We start from the raw sequence: 21,137 nt of genomic DNA, 5'->3' as shown, positions 1-21,137 counted from the left end.
CCAGACCCCCAGAGCTCCCAGGACTATACCACTGTCCCAAGAGAACACAGGGATTGACCTATGGCTCTAGCCATATATGTAGCAGAGAATGACCTTTTTGGGCATTAATGGGAGGAGAGGCCCTTGGTCTTCTGAAGGCTTGATACCCCAGTGTAGGGGAATGTCAATGTAGGGAAGTGGGAGAGAGTAGGTGGGTGAGTGAGGGAGCACCCTCATAGAAGTGGGGGGAGGGTATGGGTTAGCAGGTTTTTGGAGGGGAAACCAGGAAAGGGGATAACATTTAAAATATAAATTAAAATTCAATAAAAGAAAAAAAAGTAAAAAATGGTGAAAGCACACACTCAGCCCTCGGAGAAATGGGCCTACTCAGCCAGTGTGACAATTGATAGGGAACTTCAGGGTGCCAGACAAGGGAGTCACACACAGCCTATCACATGAAGTCAGGCTTTCCACCTCCATACTGTACAGTCTTTTTATTTACATCCTTTTGAGACGTGCATGGGTATAAGCAGAAGGAAATTTACAACGATATGTGTCAATGTGCTCACCCATATGATTCTGTAGGGATTTCACCTTGATAAGTGTTTGGTGGGGATGTTTAAAAATAAAGATTATCTTAATGGTAGTTTTCTTTAGCCTTACCTTTGTCTTTGTTAAACCCTATTCTTTCTGATTTTACAACGTAAGATCCTACTATCTAATTTTAAAAAAGGAAAGAAAAGAAAAGGAAGTCCGGTATGGTGGCATATGTCTGCAATGCCAGCATTTGAGAAATTGGGCTTGCTGTGGGAATTCAAGGTCATTTCTGGGGCTTGCCTTGGGAGTTCAAGGTCATCCCTAGGGTTAGGCTCTGGAGGTCAAGGTTATTCCTGAGGCTGGCCTCTAGAAGTCAATATTTTACTGGCTACATATCAGGTTCCAGGCCTGAATTAAATGGAAACTATGACAGGCTTTTTACTTTGCTTTGTTAGGGTTTAAGAAGCTACTTGAAGTGTCTCTGTGATCTTTAACATCTCAGCATTTTCTGTTCTAATGGGTTCTGTCTCTGCAGCAGGTGGTGCCGACTCCTGTAGCGAAGAATCTGACTCAGACGTCTCTGATGTTCCAGAACTGGACTCTGATATTGAACAAGAAACTCAGATCAATTATGATCGCCAGGTCAGTAAGGGGAGAATAAAAGCCTGGACCCCATTCGATTTTGACACTGCTCAGAAAACAGATAGAACAGAAGAACAGAACAAAAATGCAGCAAAAATAAGAAAACTGCTCTTATCTTGCCTTTGGATATAGGTTAGAAATAACATTTATTACACCATTAAGTATTTACATGAAAGGCTGGAGAGATGGCTTGGTGGGTAAGAGCACTGGCTACTCTTCCATCGGGCCTGGGACTCCCTGCACCCACATAGTGACTCACGGCCATCTCTGACTCCAGTTCCAGGTGATCCTGTATCTTCTCCTGCATCAGCAGGTGCCAGTCCTACATGGAGTGCACAGACATGTTTGCAAGCAAAACACTTTTACACATTAGATTACTTTTTAGCTAGGCAGTGGCAGCACAATCCTAAGACTCTAGAGACAGAGGTAGGCAGATCTCTGTGAATTGGAGACTTGCCTGGTCTATTTATAGTTAGTTCCATAATAGCCACAGAGAAACCCCATCTTAAAGAGAAGGGGGGAAGAAAGGAAGAAAAATAAAAATAAAAACAACAAACGAAAATTAGTTTTTTAATTAAGTGGAAGGTAGATGCAAAGTTTTCAAGAGAAATTCTGAGCATTTGAGCTTTTGATTCATATGAAGCTGTATTGTATACATACTTACATAATTATTATTTTGCAAAGAAAAATGCATCTAAAGTGCAAGTTTTTCTCATTTCCTTAGCAAATCATAAAACATGTATATTTTGCCTTGAGGAATGGTAGTCTGCATGAGAGCTGTTATCTTCATTTCTTGTTCAACTTAGCCATTATCTGTTTATTTAAAGTAAACCCAATTACAGTGTTTCCAGTAAAAACCTATTCTTGTATAAAAATTGGTTAGCTGATTCCAGTTTCCCTTCCACAAAAAATAATATCATTTTAGCAGAAAGCGGGGGGAGGGGCTGTTACAGTAGTACTTGGAAGGAATCTTGACATACATATCTATATCATGATGGTAATTGCCAGGGTTTGATTCTTCTCCCCTTGATATAGATAGAGTATTTGTAGTCTATAAAAAGTAGAAGTGTTGTATAAGTAACATGTGTTAGTAGGTTTATAGGTGAAACAGATTCTACATAGAGTGAATAAGATAATGGATTCCAGATACATAACTGTCAGTGCTGCCCAGGGGGATGCACCAGATAGGTCTATGGCTGCTAACACACACCAACTGTCTTCATGTGGCTGATCCAAATCCAGGCAGGTTAGTCAAGTGGCTCACCCACATCCACATGGCTGCTGTTTTAAGAGAATGCTGATGTGGCCCTCTCTCTATGCATTTCTAATGTATAAGCACTGAAATTTACTTCTTTTCTTACTATAGTCATTTCTTCCTAATTCTGTGTTGGAAAAGTCTGATTGGCATAAAGACAGTGCAGCTGACAGTTCAGACCAACCTCATAATTAGGTCACTTTGACTGTGAACTGGTAAATGTATTGTGCAATATAAAGCAAAAAAAAAAAAATTAGGAAGGTAACCATAGCAGTGAGAATATCACAGAAACACTGAGCAATACCACCCAGGAGAAATGAAGCCTAAGCAGACAGCAGAAGCTCTGGGAGGGCTGCCACTTTGTTTTGCTGGAGGGTTTTTATTTAATGTTGCTAGGAAACCGTGGTACAACATGGTCGGTGAAACTCATGCCTTGGCCTTGCTTATTATCTGTGATTCCTTTTTCATTGTTTCCACACATATTGATTTACAATATTCCCAAGTTATTCCTGAGGAGAGATTTTTATTCTGTTCAACAGATGAGAAATTGAGGCCCATGATATTATAACATATGCTCTCTAAGCAGTAGAAATGTCCCAGAATTCAGTGCTCTGAGATAAGTTACTAATGCCTGATAAAAAGAATCGTGCATTCGGATAAATAATTATCTTTAGACTGAGAAGAGTAGTTCCTTACATCTAAGGCATATGAAAGAACCTTCTGACTTAATTTTTGATGGCTTAGGCCATGTCCTAAAAGGAAACTTTATTATAGCTATATTTCCTCATTTTTCAGTAATGTAGTTGATCTAATTGTGGGGATTTTTCCATAATAAGCAATCTGACACCAGTGTGAGTGGAAGAGAGATATCACTAGTGGACTGAAACTAGGACAGCTTTGATGCCTGGTCCAGTTTATATTCTCATTGATACCCTAAAACCACATGGTGGGGCAGGCAAGCAATGGAGATCTCACAGAAGCAAATCAGCAGTCAGCATGTTGTTAAGGTCAATAACGTGTGGTCTCCAGGTCATTCTGTTCCCAGTAGCAAGTGAAGTCATGCCTGGCAAAGGCACAGTACAGGCAGTGCTTAAGTAATCAATAAATCAGCATCTAAAATTGGTCTTTTCTATATTACTCTACTTCAAGATGAAAATTTTCTTTCCTGAAGATGAAGAATTACTGATAAATTGGTTTTTTGGGTTTTTTTTATTTTTTTTATTAATTTTTATTTATATGAGTACACTGTAGCTGTCTTCAGACACATCAGAAGAGGGCATCAGCTCCCATTATAGATGTTTATGAGCCACCATGTGGTTGCTGGGAATTGAACTCAGGACCTCTGGAAGAGCAGTCAGTGCTCTTAACCACTGAGCCATCTCTCCAGCCCGATAAATTGGGTTTTTTTTTTTTACATATTAAAGTAATTTTTGAAAATCAAACATGAGAAAGGTAAATAACAGATTTAATTTTTCACGTGCATTTAAACTGTAGAAAATACTCTTTTACTAGCAGTCCTTGACTCTTGGTTGAACCCATAGAGTATTTCAGACTCAGATATGCAAAATTCACAAAGAAAAAGTCTAGAGAGAAAACTGAGGAAGCTCCTGCTTTACAAACATCTGAATCTTCGAAGATGTCTTGCCTTACGGAGTTAAATATATTTAATTAATAATTTGTTTTCTTTCTTACTTACTAAAACATCAATTTCACTTATTTATTTTCTGGATATAATTACTTAAGGAAGCAATAGCAATCAAGGAGGAGAGGAAACTGTTTTACATCTCAGGTATTTGAAAGATTTCATGTTAGTTTTGCTCTATTAGGGAGAGTAATACTGATCCTATGTTACATAAAGCCCACATTGTAGTGAGGCCTGAGGAGAGCGTACTGGCTAAGCGTCTTTATTGTCATTTTAGGTTTACAAAGAAGATCTACCTCAGCTAAAGCAACAAAGTAAAGAGAAAAACCATGCAGTGCCCTTCCTGAAAAGGGAGAAGGCTCCTGAGGACAGCCTGAAACTGCAGTTCATACATGGGTAGGTAGCCTGCCCCGGGGACACTGAGTTTCTTCCTCTGTCCCTGCTAAGCTAGTTATCAGGCAGTCTTCCTACCTGGCCAGAAAGACCCTTCTTTGAAATGCTCCCTCTCCAGGTTGCACCCGTCCCTACAGTGAGGTCTCAGCTGGCTCTGTCCAGCTTTACTGGGCAGCACATACTTGACATGGTTTCATGCTACCCGGGGCTTTGCCATGTCCACACGGTCTACCCTCCCACCCTGTTCTGTGTTTACCTAGATCCACCCAAGGACAAGGATTTCTTTAGATACTTTTTTTTTAATGCGTGCACAAAACACCTGGATATTTTCATTGTCAGCTTTAAATGACTGAGAAGAATAAAAATGTATCTGTTACAGTATAAATACCTCAGTCATTTTAATGTAGCCAATAGAACCCAAACGCTCTCTGCTCTACTTCCACTCTTGTCAACTTTGAAAACACAAGGATAACTATTTCTATTATAATGGTACTTTCCACCATTCATGGTTTATGTAAACCTTTATATCCATTATAGTCATCCCATAAATTGTACCTAATATATGATGTGATATACACTTCACAGGTACTTCAGGTACTGTATGATATCATCTATAAGAAAATGAAGTCTAGGCGAGGAAACCAGTGCTCAGTAGGACACATACACACTCCCAGTACACATGTGCAAATGTACACATATACATGTGCATGCATATGTACATACTAAGTAAAATGTAAAAATAAAATCATCTAAGACAACATGGCTTGTCTGAATTGAGATGTGTTCAGCATGTAAAATAAACTTCATTTTTAAAGATGTGGCAGAAAAGAGCAGACTCTTATCAAAATGTGTGTACATGTGTGTACTCATGATGCAATGAGTTAAAAATTCTCAAAACAGTTTGATGAGGCTTACTCTCGAGCCCAGGCTAGCCTCACACTTGTAGAATTCTCCTGCCTTTGTTTCCTCCATGCTATGCAATGAGAAAATGTTAACTATTTGACATACATATTTCTGTTGGAAAGTACTACTGTTAATTTTTTAATTCAGTTATTACTGGAAAACTGGGCAAAATCAAATATTTATATTACATATTAATGTCTTTAATTGTTAAGAACAGAAAATTTTATTTGGACGTTATTTTAATGGGATGATGTATATGTGTGTTGGTCAGAAAGCAACATCATCTGTCTTCCCCAGCCACTCTCCACATTAGTGCTCTCAACCTCACTAAAACTGCAACTCTTTGATACAGTTCTTCAAGTTGAGGTGGCCTCCAGCCATAAAATTATTTCATTGTCACTTCATAACTGTAATTTTGCTACTGTTAAGAATCATAATGTGAAATTTTCGAAGATAGAGGTTTGCCAAAGTAGTTGCAACCCACAGACTGAGAACTGCTGCTCCATGTGATTTTTTGAAGCAAAGTCTCTTACTGAACCTGAAGTTTACTCTATGGCTGGGCTGGCTGGCAGTGTCTGTGGCCTGTGGCTGGGGTTCAAGCAGTGAACACTGACCACAGCACATAGCTTCGTACATGGGTGCTGGGAATCTGAACTGAGAAACTCCTGTTTAAACAGCAAACATTGACTGGGGGAGCCATCTCCCCAGTCCATAAGGCTTTTCAGTTCAGATATATGTATATATGTTATTTATGGGTAAAATGTGGCAGAGTTTAGCACTGAGTCTAGTCCCACTTTTCAGCTATTTTTAAAAGATAAAGGCACTGAATTGATTCTCACAAATAAATACAAAGAACAAAATAAAAGTGTTTTCCAGGTCTTTGAACTCTCCCTATGTTATAGGCTAAAAATAACATTTTTATTTTGATATCATAAAAATAATTCATTGATATTATTCAATATAGTGTCTATATAGTTCTGTTGAACAAAGACTTAGCACATGGTTTACAGAAGAATGCACTGTCCCATTGTGATGACTCATTCACCAGGTCCTCACGTTTCATCCCTACACTTACTCAAGAGGCAGAGGCAGGCAGAGCTCCGCAAATATGAGGCTGGTCTATGTAGTTAAGTTACAGGACATACAGAGCTACACAGTGAGAAGGGAAAAAAGAGTTATTCTCAAGAAAGAAAAGAAAACAGTTAATTCGGTTGTATTTGGAATTGGTGCCCCGAAAGCACTGTGCCCCAAAGTCACATAGTACGTGAAGGATGGAGAACAAGAGCCTGGGCCTCATGTCACAAGGATTAGATCGTTGATCTGTTGGCTTGATTTGAAACAGAGTCTCATGTAGCCCAGGCTGGCCTGAATTTTGCTGCATAGCTGAGGATGACCTTCTGATTTTTCTACCTCTTCCTCCCAAGTGCTAGGCCTGAAGGTGTGCACTGCTAACTCCTGAACAAGGATTGCTTTTAGCAGAGAACATAGAAAGTAGTTGAAGGTCTGGGAATAGACTCTGTGACAATAATCAGTCTCCATGTGCCTCCACTTGCACAGTTCACGTCAACGCAGTTGCTTTGCCTCAACAATTCCTATTCCATTCGTGTGCTGTTCATTCGTGTGCCTCTTGGATCTGTGCTTCAGTTACAGAGGCTATGACTGTAGAAACAATCTGTTCTACACACAAGCTGGAGAGGTGGTGTACCACATTGCTGCCGTTGCTGTGGTGTACAACAGGCAACAACACACCCAGAGGCTGTACCTGGGGCATGATGATGACATTCTCAGCCTGACCATCCATCCGGTGAAGGACTATGTGGCCACTGGACAGGTGTGTGTCTCTCCTCAACGACCAGAACCTAGCAAAAGAAAAAGGGTGTTTAGTTTCTAATCCAGTTTGCCTGGACTAGGAAAAATGTCTTGGGTAGGAACCAGCATAAGACATGAAGGTTCTGAGAACACTGAGGAGGTAGGGGCAGAACAAAGTATATACTTAAAGAGATGCCTTCAAAAGTTCCTTAACAGGGAGCCCTGTGCAGGACAAGAACCTGCCAGAATCCAATTTGAGGCCACAATGAGCCTCTTAGAAGCTCTAAGCCTTTTTCTTCATCTGGAAAATACAGGGCCAGACTAGATCATTCCCAAGGCTCTTCCTAGCTTACAAATAGTGTGTGTCACTTCATTTCCGAGTTGTGCTTGACCCTGAATGCATGGTTAACAGTATTCATCCTGTGATATAGGTGGGAAGAGATGCTGCTGTCCATGTGTGGGACACTCAGACTCTAAAGTGTCTGTCATTATTGAAAGGGCACCATCAGAGAGGAGTGTGTGCTCTGGATTTCTCAGGTAAGCTCTCACAAGCATCAGAATAATGAGTCTGTGGCTGATTAAAAACCAACAGCCTCCTACTCATTCAAGTTCTTTCTGTGATGAGGTAAGCTCTTTGCACATCACCTCCCATGAGTCTGGAAGCTGTATAAATACCTCACCAAGAGAATGTAGCCTTTAGCTAGCTTGCACATCCTTTCCTGGTCACTTTTTTTCTTTAATAATTTGTTTTTTACTAACTTTACATCCCAACAGAAACCCCCCTCCGCCCTCCCAGTTCTACCCTTACAAATCCATCCCAACATTACTTCTCTGAGAAGGGGAGGACCCCTTTGGGTACCATGTCACCCTAAGATATCTAGTTCCAGCAGGACTAGGTACATTGTTTCTCACTGAGGCCCAACTAGGCTGTCCAGGTAGAGGGGAGAGGGATCCAAAGGCAGGAAATAGAGACTGAGACAGCCCCTGCTCCACTGGTTAGGAGACCCACATGAAGACCAAGTTGCATATCTGCTACAAATATGTAGGGAGCCTAGGTCCAATCCCTGAATCTCTTTGATTGGCGGTTCAGTCTCTGTGATCCCCCTGAGCCCAGGTCAGGTATTCTTGCGGTGTCCTTGATCCCTCTGGCTCTCTCAATCCTTCCCCCCCACTCTTCCACAGGACTCCCTGAGCTCTGCCTGATGTTTAGCTGTGGGTCTCTGCATCTGTTTCCATCTGCTGCTGGGCAAAGCCTTTCAGGAGACAGCTATGCTAGGCTCCTGTCTGCAAGTACAGCAGAATATCATTAATAGTGTCAGAGCGTGACTCTCTCACACGGGATGGGCATCAGGCTGGGACAGTCATTGCTTGGCTGTCATTGCTCAGTCTCTGCTCCATCTTTATCCCGGTGCATCTTGTAGGTAGCACAGTTTTGGGTTGAAGGTTTTGTGGGTGGGTTGATGTCCCCCTCCCTCCATTGAAAATCCTGTGGCTACAGGAGGTGGCCACTTCAGTCTCCATAGCCCTAGCTGCTAGGAGTCTCAGCTAAGGTCATCCCCATAGACTTCCCATGGCCTCCCCTGTCCCTGGCTTCCAGCTCGTCTCAGAGATACCTCCCACCAATTTCCATTCTCACTCCCAGTCCCCTCCCACCCCACCCTCTTCCTGCACCTGATTGCCACCCAGTACCCCTCCTCACCCCCGTCCCACCCAGTTCCTCTCTCCATCCACCTCTGATTGACAATTTTGTTTCACTTCTGAGTGAGAATCACATGTCCTTTCTTGGGCTCTCCTTATTACTCAGCTTCATTGGGTCTGTGGATTGTAGCATTGTTATCCTGCACTTAATGGATAATGTCCACTTATAAGTGAGTACATTACATGAATATCTTTCTAGGTCTGGCTCATCTCACTCAGAATGTTATTCTCAAGTTTCAGTACTCTCCCAAGTCATCATCTAGAGTTCACATTAAGCCGTGCATCTGCTGGAGTGATTCAAAGTCAAGAACAGCAGTTGCTAGAGAAAGACCTAGGTGCAAACATCTTGCAATGGTGAAGAATATCAAATTTAAGCCAGACATGTTGACTTTTTACCTGTAACTACAGCCAGTATAAGGCCTAGGCAGGAAAGGGCTGGAAGCAAGCCAGCACTACACGGTAAGTTCCAGGCCAGCCTGAAACACAGTGTGGGACCCTATTCAGAAAACAAAAACAAGATCAGTTCCACAGTTTTGTCTCCAAATAAGAAGGAGCACATTGCTTCTGACTTATACTATAAAGGAGTAGAAAGAAGGCTACAGATCTGCAAAGCGCCATTTTATAAAATTGGTTGGAAACAAATTTCCTCTTTGGAAAGAAGAGTTTCCAAATTAAACTGTGAACTCAACACTATAAGAATTCTACTTGTAGATGCTGCTGTCTTTAGAGTAAATTTCTCCTTATTGGAGGAAGTCTATCTCAGGGGCTGGAGAGATGACTCCATGGTTAAGAGCACTGGCTGTTATTTTGGAGGACTGTGGTTCCATTCCCAGCACCCACATGGCAGCTCGTAGCTGTCTGTAATTCCAGTTCCATGGAATCCAACCCTTTCCTGGCCTTCACAGGTACCAGGCCTGCACATGGTGTGCATGGGGGCAAAAGACCCACACATATACAATAAATAAATATTTTTTTAAAAAGAAAGTATTATAGATGTTACTGCTTAGACAATTTTAAACATTTCATTGTAGAAATTGGTAAGAAGAAAAACAAACCCTAAACTTTTTAAGTAAAATTTTCTTTTTCTAAGTAGCCTTCAGCTGTTTCACTTGGACAACAGCGGTAACTAGATCCTAAGACTGCACAGTCTCTTCCTATTGTCCATTCTTCTGTGTTGCTCACTCGCACCCCCCACCCCATCATGCTGTTTTAATGCTGCTGGGGCCATGTCTCACTCACAGATTCCTTGGCCAGCATCAGCACTACAATAAACAGAGAAAGAGGAAGATAGAAGAGGTAAGAGAGGGAGGGAAAAGAAGAGGGAGAGAATGAGAAGGAGTGAACATGCATCAGACAATCAGTAATACTGGGTGGGCTTTCCTTAAAGGGGATAATGCATTAATGCTGCTCTCAGTCAATCCTGCTCCTTTCTGGAGTCTTCTGGAAGCACAGTTGCCATGTCTACCGAAGATGCCCTTGGGTTAGTTGACTTAGGACTGTACCATTAGATGGAAGTTGATGGCATTAGTGTTTCCTGGCAGCATTTCACCCACTAGAGCCTTCATGCTTCTTCACCCCTGACTGCAGTGTGCTCCTGTCTCTTGAGGAGCGAAATAGGCTACTTCTCCTCCATCCTGTCTGGCAGAGATACTGTGGCTCTTTTGTCTCCTGCAGCTCATTGTTGAGAGCTTCCATGGAACCTGTCGGGGGCCATGTGTTGTCATTACTTCTGCCAGCATCCCTGTATCCCACAAAGACTGTGGGTTGGGATGTTGAGAAGAGCCCACCTCTCTCTCCCACAGTATATGTGCTGTAGGTAGAGAATTTACTTTAAGGGGAACAAGAATACCCTTGGCAGGGAATAGGGAGTCACAGTTTAGAACAGAGGCAGAAGGAACACCCATTCAGAGCCTGCCCCACATGTGGCCCATACATATACAGTCACCAAACTAGATAAGATGGATGAAGCAAAGAAGTGCAGGCTGACAGGAACCGGATGTAGATCTCTCCTGAGAGACACAGCCAGAATACAGCAAATACAGAGGCGAATGCCAGCAGGAAACCACTGAACTGAGAACGGGACCCCCGTTGAAGGAATCAGAGAAAGGACTGGAAGAGCTTGAAGGGGCTCGAGACCCCATATGAACAACAATGCCAAGCAACCAGAGCTTCCAGGGACTAAGCCACTACCCAAAGACTATACATGGACTGACCCTGGGCTCTAACCTCATAGGTAACAATGAATAGCCTAGTAAGAGCACCAGTGGAAGGGGAAACCCTTGGTCCTGCTAAGACTGAACCCCCAGTGAACGTGATTGTTGGGGGGAGGGCGGTAATGGGGGAGGATGGGGAGAGGAAGCCCATATAGAAGGGGAGGGAGGAAGGGCTAGGGGATGTTGGCCTGGAAACCGGGAAAGGGAATAGCATTCAAAATGTAAATAAGAAATACTCAAGTTAATAAAGATAAAAGAAATTAAGTATGTTATGGATGAATAAACACACAAGGTTTGCTTAATGAGGTAATTATGTTTGGGAGAAAATTGTCTATTTTCTTAGCAATTGCAAGATAAGGCAGTTTTTCTTTTATTAAATTTCAGATTCTCATATACTACAAACTATGGGACTATGAGTTGCTATGGCATTTCTAAACGTTTTTTGCTAGCTCCCGTGATTACTGAATTAGTAGAAACAATGGTGGACAGCTTATTCTTAAGCCAGTAAGCTTGTGTGACAAGAGGAGGCATGTAGTACAAGGAGAGACCACTCAATAGCACACTTGCCTGTTGTATGTTCAGCTTACACTTCAGTACACAGTGCATGCAAAGACTTGGGCTTCAGAAAGGGTTTCTTGCAGATTTAAAATGTGTGCCATGTATCCTTGAGAAAATAGCAAGGTGTAAAAAAACTAAACCGTTAGTTCCTGTATGGCTCTTTCCCAAAGACTCCTAAATTTCCTCATTTTTTTTCTTTTTAACCCATAGCCTACTACTCAAACCACCTTTGTCTTAAAATTAACTTTATTCACCAATGCATAAGCATGTATTACTTTATAATATTTTAAGACACTTAATTTAAATTTTTCTTTCATTCTATATATAATAAATATTATGTATTAAACATATTCTCCCTGCCCCATTCCTCATTCTCGCCTTTTAGGTCCATCTCTTTGTTAATCTAGATAATTTTACTTCAATTTTGATTTATTATATATTTTAACATAGAAATGCATGTATATGTCTATAAAATCTAAGAAGCACAAAGGAGAAAGTGAAATATTTATCTTTTTGCAATTGGTTTAGTTTACTATGAGCAGATCCAGTTCCATGCACTTTCCTGCAGACATTCTTCATTATTGCTGAAAACTTGCATTATATTTATAAACCACAGTTTTCTTATCCATCCCTTTGTTCCTGGACACCTAGGCTAGTACCATAGCTGCTGTGCATAGAGCTGCAGGAAACATGAGGTGTGCAGGTGTCTCTGTGGTGTGTTGACTTAGAGCCCTTTGTCTGGGTGAAGCCAAAGGAGAGTTATAGCTCACAGATAGACTTCTGGATTTTCTTTTCTTTGTAAGAAACAGTTAACTGATTTCCATGTAAGAAACATAAGTAACTGCTTTAGAATGTTAGCAATGCCCTTATTAAAATAATGAAATAAAAATAGTAAGGCTTAGAAGTTCATAGGATTATGAGAATCCCATATATCTTTGGTTTTGGTGACATTGAAAATTTATTCAATAAGTAAGCAAGCAGTTTGCAATGTTTTATAAAAATTGTACCTTAAAATATCAATCATGTGAACTATTAATATCTCTCAAGTTGGACAAAAATAAGGTAAAGATATGTCTACCATCAATTTTCTATGAAAATATGTAAAGTATGCTAGCATATAAAGGAAACAGTAATTAACTAGAATTTAATAATCATCAGTACCATTATGGGATAAGGAAACCAGACACTGTAGGAGGAGGTGAGGAAGATGTTTCTGTCAGTGATCTTCATCTCCTGCCCATGTGTAAAGAACTGTCTTTATTTCCTTTAGAACAGTGGCAAGAATAGAGGAGTTGAACCACTTTTGTTATATAACTGTTACGTTTCTTGTTCTCATACCAGCCTGCTTTATGTTTCCAAAACAACTTGTTCTATGAGTTCTATGTGTGAAAGTACTTCTGCATAAGAAGAGTATTTTAGGGTTTTTTAAATTTATTTATTCTATATATATGAGTACACTGTAGCTATTTTCAGACACACCAGAAGAGGGCATCAGATCCCATTACAGACAGCAGTGAGCCACCGTGTGGTTGCTGGTAATTAAACTCAGGACCTCTGGAAGAGCAGTCAATGCTCTTAACCACTGAGCCATCTCTCCAGCCCAGAGCATTTGAGTTTTAACCATCCCCCTTTCCCAGATAACAGCCACCAAAGAAAAACCCTGGAAAATCGTATTTTGTCTTTGAAGTTAAGTATATATAGGGTTGGTCTGTAAGTGGCTAGAGAGGAATGTAGTTGGTGGCTTTAGAAAACACCTGAGGTCTATTCAGGAATTTTCACTGAGATCTGTTGTGAGTGATTCAGCACCACAAGTGGTTGCCTCCAGATAAATGGGGAAGTTGATTAATCCCTGTGGTCCCTATAAGGGGAACATTTTGGGTTAATTTCTATGGCTAGTACAGTGTTATAAAAATGAAACTGTAGGCTGAGCCTCTGTTCCACTTCAGTAAGAACTGAGGTCGTTTGGTGACATCGTACAAGAACTCTGGTCTCCTGGCTCTCAGTCTGGGTGGATCTCGTGGGAACACCACCTTCTTGGTCTTGAGTTCTGTTCCTACTTTTCACTGGTGAAGTGACAGGTGTGGATTACCTGCATAGAAAGTGTCGTAGCACCCGTGTACTTGCTTATTCCCTCCTCCCTGCACCCACCAACAACTGCAGCTGCCCTCCCATCCTCCAGTCGTAGTACCAAGAGGACTCCAAATGGAACAGGCTCCCATGAGCAGAGAGCCCAGCTCTGAATGACAGATTAACCAGAAGTCAAATAATAATAATAATAATAATAATAATAATAATAATAATAAATGTCTTCTGCGAAGTTCGGTTCACACAGCTGGTCAGCTACTCCTCTTCTGCCATGTAACCAGGGTGCCAACATTATGTGAATGAGTGACCAGAGCCACTTAGCAGGCTCTTGGCACAATGAGTTATGTGGTTGGTGGCCCCCGCTATGCGCCCCACAGTCACCTGTCTCAGTTCCTTATGGGGGGTCTCATGGGGACCAGCCAACAGTACTTTGCATTTTATTAGAAAAACAGGCTGTCATGGACATATAAAGCAGGCCAAAGTGACAACAAGACAACACATAAATAGTTACACAATGAGTACACTACATAAATCAGTGTGTTCTCACTGCTGCTCTAAAGGAAACAAGGATGTGTCTGTAAACACTGGCAAGGATGCATTTACAGTTTCTCATTCAACCAAGCAGCACTTTTTAGATTACAGCTCTTTGTTTGTGTGCTCATGTGTATGGCATAGCCCATATGTGGAAGTCAGAGAACAATTTTTGGGAGTCAGTTCTCTCCTTTTACCATGTAAGTCCCAGGGTTAAATCGGGTTGCAAGATTTGGTGACAAGTACCTTGACTACCTGAGCCCTCTCGGCGATCCTTGAGCAGCTACTTAGAATTTATTATCATTCCTAGAGAGAATGGGGACCATTTTTGTTTTGCGACAGTGCAATGAAATTGCTTCCACGTGGCAGAGAAAAAATCAATTAGTAAAAGTTCAGCTTCATAAATATTTTCTATCTTAAATGTCAGCTGAGTAGTGTTTAAAGCTTCAGGAAATGGTGCTGATTTCTAGAACGCATGAGAAACTGACTGGGCTTCACTGTCTGCTAAGGAAACCTGTGTGCTTTCAATAAGTCCGGAATAGGAAGAATGACTTGTAATTGTCTGAATAAGTTTTTTTCTTTTTCTAATTTGCCCTTTGCTGTTTACATTAACTGCCTTAGAACTATTTTTAGACTGTGTCACATCCAGCCATAATTAATACATGCTGTGCCTAAAAAGACTGAGAAGGACTTAGACTACAAGAATAGGAGAAAAGAACCAAACCACCAGGGGTTGGAAACAATAGATTTTCAATGATCAGGTCAAGTCTCTACAGGGGAAATGGAAACTAGGGGAAAAATTATAAGGCTCCAATTTTATTTCTGAATAGTGTGTTTTACAGAAATAGCTTATACTTGGCAGTCCTCAAGAAAACTCCCATCCCAGAAAAGCCTACACTTTTGTTGGGGGTAAAGAGGTCACATAACTCATGAGAGTGAGATGGTGGGGGTGGGGATCAGAGAAACTCTAAAAAGAATCCCCAGAACTTCCCCCCAAAATCTGTTTATATACAAAGCTTCTTCAGAAGACAGAGATGGCTCAATGGTTAAGAGCACTGACTGCTCTTGCAGAGGTCATGAGTTCAATTCCCAGCAACCACATGGTGGCTCACAACCATCTGTAATGGGATCCGATGCCCTCTTCTGGTGTGACTGAAGTCAGCAACAGTGTACACACATACATGAAATAAATAAATAAACCTTTTTAAAAAAAAAAAAGAAGAAGACAGAAATTTTAAAACTGATACTTTAAATGCATGGATGCTCACATGCCAAGGACATATTGACATATCAAGACAGCATTCTTGACAGCCTAGCTTCAGCATGAGTCGATGCATATGTGTGCACTGTTTTCTAAGATGCTAATAGTATTTAAACGTAGTCATGTGACATACACTTCCTCTTCCTATTTGTACCACCATGGGCACAGTCTGTCTTTATCGCCCGCTCCTTCATCAGACTACCAATATGTACCCCAAACACAGCTCTGTGTATGGTTACGAAACAGGGTGTGCTTACTCTGGGCCTTAAAAGAATTTATGATCTGAAGGGAGAGGGGAAAAAACCACCAATAATAAAATCTCCAAATACTGGAGTTCATTAACTCAGACACCAAGAAATAAGGAAAGAATGATGGTATGTGTAGTGAATAGGGGGTATCTGCTCCAAAATGCTGGACTGTGTTCAGTTTAAAGCTTGATGTCCTGTAAGATAAGGACATGAATTACCAGCATATAGCGATCGGCTAGTACTTGAGTTCATTAGCACATCATCAATGTCTTCAGGTAATACACTCACCTTACATCTTTAAACCTTTGCTACAGATGTCCCTGGTGACTGAGGTGGGAAAGATCCACACTGTTAAGGCGGATTCTACTTTTTCTTACCCTGCACCCTCCAGACAAATGGGAATAAACTATCATTCCCATTTGCCTATGGGGAATCTGTACAAATAAGGCCACTCAAAGTCTGGTACTTCAATTTGGGTTGCCAAAGATTTAGCCTTTAAAAATGCAAGAGGCTCAAGTAGATTTGAAGTGTTGAGCGGTGGGAGGAAGGGGGTGCTGCCCCGTGACACTGTTCCTTTAGTTCCAGCCTTGCAAGGAGCCACAAAGGAAATGCTTACTGATTGTGCCTCCTTTTCCACCTTGAAGGGGAAATGAACATTAACTATATTTATTTCTAACTTACTTGTACATTAACTACATTTAGAATGTAAAAAGGCAGCCTAAATGTCAAAATTGTAGCAATTATTGCCAATACTATAAATATTTAATAATAAAGTTATAATAGCATTATTACTAATAATATAACACAATACATTACGATGGGCAAGAAAAGATTAGCAAATTGTTTGGTCAGTGTGGCTTTGCTTCTTTTGTTTCTCTAAAGGGATTCCTGTGGAGAAAAAGACAAGTAGGTTGACATCAAATGTGGGAATACAAGAAATTTGGAAGAACAGATGTATGTATGTGTCCATGCACATGTGTATGCATGCACATGTATGTATAATTATGTAATTTTGTATGTGTCATTTTTGGGCTCAAACACGGGGCCATGTACCTGTCAGGAAAGCTCTGCACTAATGAGCCAATTTCTCAGCTTAAAATTCTCTCCATGCATATTTTCTAAATGTCTATAAGGAGCACATTTCATTTGAATTGGAAAAAATAAAAATTCAAAAACCTTTCAGTTGTGAGGTCATCCTTTGTAAGAAACATCTGAAACTACACTTTATTTCTATAATGCTGTAACTTGAGAGTTAAACTAAGGTTTGGCTTTTTAGAAATTTTAGAGTTGAAAATATCGAGATTCTTAAGTGACACACACATACCACACACACACACACACACACACACACACACACACACATTTCAGAGTCATACAACTAAATTTACTCCCTTCCAGTAAGTTTCCTAAGATTTGTCTGTCATAGTATAAACAAGGCTCAGGTTGCTTCTTTGAGAGGCCCCGTTAACTGCCTTCCGTTGAAAGTCTGGAGGGTGACTGACCTCACTAGCCAGGGTGTGCATCCAGAATCTTTGCCATTGTTTTTCACACAGTTTACTCTGTGTCAGATGTATTTGAGCCTAAAGAGTATTGAAGATTTCTTGTTCCTCTTTGCAGTATACAAAATGCTTCAGGTTTTCACCAAAGAAATGACCTGTTTGACATTTGTGTTGTTTTCATACAGCTGACGGAAAATGTCTCGTGTCGGTTGGTTTAGATGACTGTCACAGTGTTGTGTTTTGGGACTGGAAAAAGGGAGAAAAGATAGCTACAACAAGGTAAGAATCACAGAATGCTCAGGACACCCTGCCCATACCTCCCCTGGGGAAGGTCAACACTTGCCATTTTCTGCTCAGAGTTCATCTTCAAAGTCGGATGAAATTCACATAGAAACCTAACACGTACTGCTCCCTTTCACAGAGCCAAGACTGCTTTAAATGTCTGTGGTGAGAAGTAAGAACATTCTAGAATGCTCCCCAAGCAGCTCCTCATCATCTCTTTCTGCAATGCTTCCATTATCTCTATGAAAGCGTATCCCCCCCCCCCAGCAGCAGAAAAATGTGTGCCCCACCTCTTGTTTCTCTGCCTTACCAGCCAGGAAGGATTGCCAATGTCACTGGAGTCAGAACCTCCATTTGTCATTAGGCTGTGGTCTGCTGGAAAGGAGGCCCTATCGAGTGTATCCCTGCTCGGTTTCAGAGCAGGCAAATTGTTTCCTTAATCTCCACACCCTATAAATAGGCTCCCAAGACCTACTGCTGTTTATAGCCCATCTGTCCTCCCTTACCCCAGCTTCTCTTTCTGCCTCCTCAGCACTAAGTCTGAACATGACTCTTTACTCACATCTAGCTCTGCCAAGTGCGAGGCCTGCCTGGTCAGAGGTCAGGACCACTGGCAGCTGCAGTCCAGGAAGTTAGCTTGTTGCCCAGGCGCAGTTTCATAGCCTTTCTGTGAGCTATGACCTACATTGCCAACGCCCTGTCTGTGTTGCAATATCAATGTCAATGGCCTTGAACCCTAATATTCACTTTTTAAAATAAATACTGTCTACTACAGTGTTACACGGGAACAAAAGCTGATGGTGGTTGATTGTGATGAACAAAGATTTACCAACTGCTGGAGCCGGAACAGAGCTGCAGCTGGAGTCTTGAGGACTGCAGCTAACCTTAGGAGATGAGCTGTTCTGAGATGGCTGTCAAAAGGCAATTCTTGGCAGCTGTAGCACTCACAGCTCCGCCTGCCTGCCTGCTTTCTCTCTCTCTCTCTCTCTCTCTCTCTCTCTCTCTCTCTCTCTCTCTCTCTCTGTCTCTCTCTCTCTCTCTCTGTCTCTCTCTCTCTCTCTCTCTCTCTTTCTCTCTCTCTGTCTCTCTCTCTCTCTGTCTCTCTCTGTCTCTGTCTCTCTCTCTCTCTCTCTCTGTCTCTGTCTCTCTCTCTCTCTCTCTCTGTCTCTCTCTCTCTCTCTCTCTCTCTCTCTCTCTCTCTCTCTCTCTCTCTCTCTCTCTCTCTCTCGTCCTCATTCTAGCTCCATTCCCTCTAGGGCCTGTTTTCCTCTCAGACTGAAAACTGAATTTCAGTATAGTATTCCTGGTAGGTTTTCTCTGCATGTAAATTACCTCCAAAAAAGCCCATGTCAGCAATGAAAACTCAAGGCTGCCCCTCTGCAGCTGTGGGTGACTCATAGCTGCACATAGGAGACACCATGAGAAATGCAAGGGTACTTCCTACTATTAAAAGGTTTATTTTTACAGGCTATGGAGAATATCACTTCTGTCTAATTAGCTCAAAGCAAGCTAATTCCATTATGTTAGTGACAATTTATATTTGAAATTGCTCCCCAGGACTATGCATACCCCAAAGAAAGTATTGCCCTATAAGAGCATTTCTTGTGACAATGGCATTAATTAGTGCTCTTTCCCCAGTGGAAGGTCAGGAATCAGTGAACCTCCGCACGGGAATACTAGATTTTTAAAATCCTGGATAAACATGTTTACAAAATATTTATGCTATTTGCACAAATATATAAATAACCAACTAGTTAGGTAAAAACATTGTAGAATGGCCCTAAGTGAAGTCCTAAGGCAAATAAGAATCTAAAACAGGTAATGGAGAATTCATGCTGTGTGAAGTGTCCCCTTCCTGGCGTGTAGTACCTCTCTCAGCTTCTGCCAAATAATTCCTACAGAGGGACCACATGCCCTCCCTAACTTTGCCCTACTGAGTCTTAGTCCTTACCAGCGTTGCTTTGAACCAGTGTTTCTAACCACAGCCTTGCCTCTGGCAGACTGTTCTGGCAAGGCATTTGCTCTTCAGTAGTGTGGTCACCAGGATTGGGAATGTCCCCCTGGGGGGCAGGACGAACAGCATATAACTGAGGTGACATCAAAGGCACTGCAGATAATACTCAATGACCCAGGTGCCATCTGCACTGCACTGTTGGGGTCACCCTTTTTATCAGCTCAGAGAAATAGACATTTAGAATTATCAAATAGGGGTCTGATAAGATCTCCCCTGAGACTGAGCCATTCTATTTGGATGTCTTTGTACCACTGCTAATTTCAAGAACGATTTCAGCCAGCTATTTACAAATGGGGTTTTTAGTTGTATATGTATCTGTCTGCCCCAGCTATAAAACTAAATTTATTTTAATTCTTAAAAGAAATTATTGGTATACCTATTTTTTTTAAGTTCTGTGGTAGCATATTAATTTTACATGATAATGGGTTTCATTATATTTTCATACACGTAGATAATGTGTTTTGATTATATTCACTCATCCTCTCCGTTTCCCTCCAATTTGTTTCCAACTAGTCAGCTTCTGTTTTTGTGGAATGTGTGAGTGTGTGTGTGTGTGTGTGTGTGTGTGTGTGTGTGTGTGTGTGTTTATTAGGGTAATTTACAGCAGCATGGGTGAGGGATTATTTAAGAAGCATGGGGAATTTTCCAGTGATTACCCTACCAGCAATCATTAGTTTCCTATAAGTGCACAGAGGGCAGGGCCTCTTAAGCCCCTCCTCCCTCCATGATGGAATGCTGACGGGCCCTTATGGAGGCCTTATACAGGTAATCACAGATTCGGAGAATACAGGAGTGCCTGGAAGACAGTGTTCCACAACACCTTTTACTGTAGCTCTTACACTGTTTCCTACCTTTCTTGACTTGGAGGTGTGATGCGTATGTCCCACATAGGCTTGAGTACTCATCAGTCACTTATTCTCAGCATTTTGGCCAGTTATAAAGCTCTGCGATAACCTCCAACAACAACAGAAGAAGTGTCCCTGACCCAAGCTGACAGTAGCACTAAACTGTGAGCATAAACAAAGTATTCAGAAGACTATTTGACAAGAGACATCATGTCCACTTAGCAGTCCACTTCCCCATCATGGCCTGTGGCTTCTTCAGCCTCAGACTTTGGACAAGGTTTACAGTACAAGGCATGCATTCCCTCCTACAGAGTCAATCTCACATACAGAGAGAAAGCGATTGGTTACCTCCATAACAACCGTGGTATTATAACACCAGGGACACGTCTTGCCTGGAAGTAAACCTAAATGTTGTGTTAATAAGCACGAAAGCTGAGTCCGTACAAACCATTCTTTCTCTCTCAATGGCCATGTGTGTCAGGGGCTCCAATTTATAGTGAATATGCCAAAAATCTAGCCAAAAATCAGCTTAAACTGAAAGATCTTCCACAGAACGTTCATTCCTTCTATTTCTCCTGCCCAAGATCTCACTATCTCAGAATTACATGCAATCTATAGTGGTGCAATTAATTTTATCTTATGAAGACGCCAGACTTCTTTTTTTTAACTGATAATTAAGCAGGTAAATGTGGGAATAATTAGGTAAGAGAGCATAGTCCCAAACATGTAGCCCAGTGTTATTA

General features: G+C 41.4%; 1 protein-coding gene across 1 annotated transcript in view; it reads left to right on the top strand.

The window, feature by feature from the left end:
• Positions 1 to 21,137, top strand: part of Eml6 (EMAP like 6) — a 288,615-nt gene that overhangs the window by 193,282 nt on the left and 74,196 nt on the right. The window contains 5 exon segments of the mRNA XM_032915924.1: positions 1,052 to 1,158; positions 4,333 to 4,451; positions 6,996 to 7,182; positions 7,592 to 7,697; positions 17,439 to 17,532. Coding sequence (XP_032771815.1) covers positions 1,052 to 1,158; positions 4,333 to 4,451; positions 6,996 to 7,182; positions 7,592 to 7,697; positions 17,439 to 17,532 — 613 coding nt within the window.

Source organism: Rattus rattus, chromosome 11 (assembly GCF_011064425.1).
Source record: "Rattus rattus isolate New Zealand chromosome 11, Rrattus_CSIRO_v1, whole genome shotgun sequence".
NCBI classification, from domain to species: domain Eukaryota; kingdom Metazoa; phylum Chordata; class Mammalia; order Rodentia; family Muridae; genus Rattus; species Rattus rattus.
The sequence above is the reverse complement of the archived record's forward strand: the minus strand, read 5'-3'. Positions and strand labels throughout refer to the sequence as shown.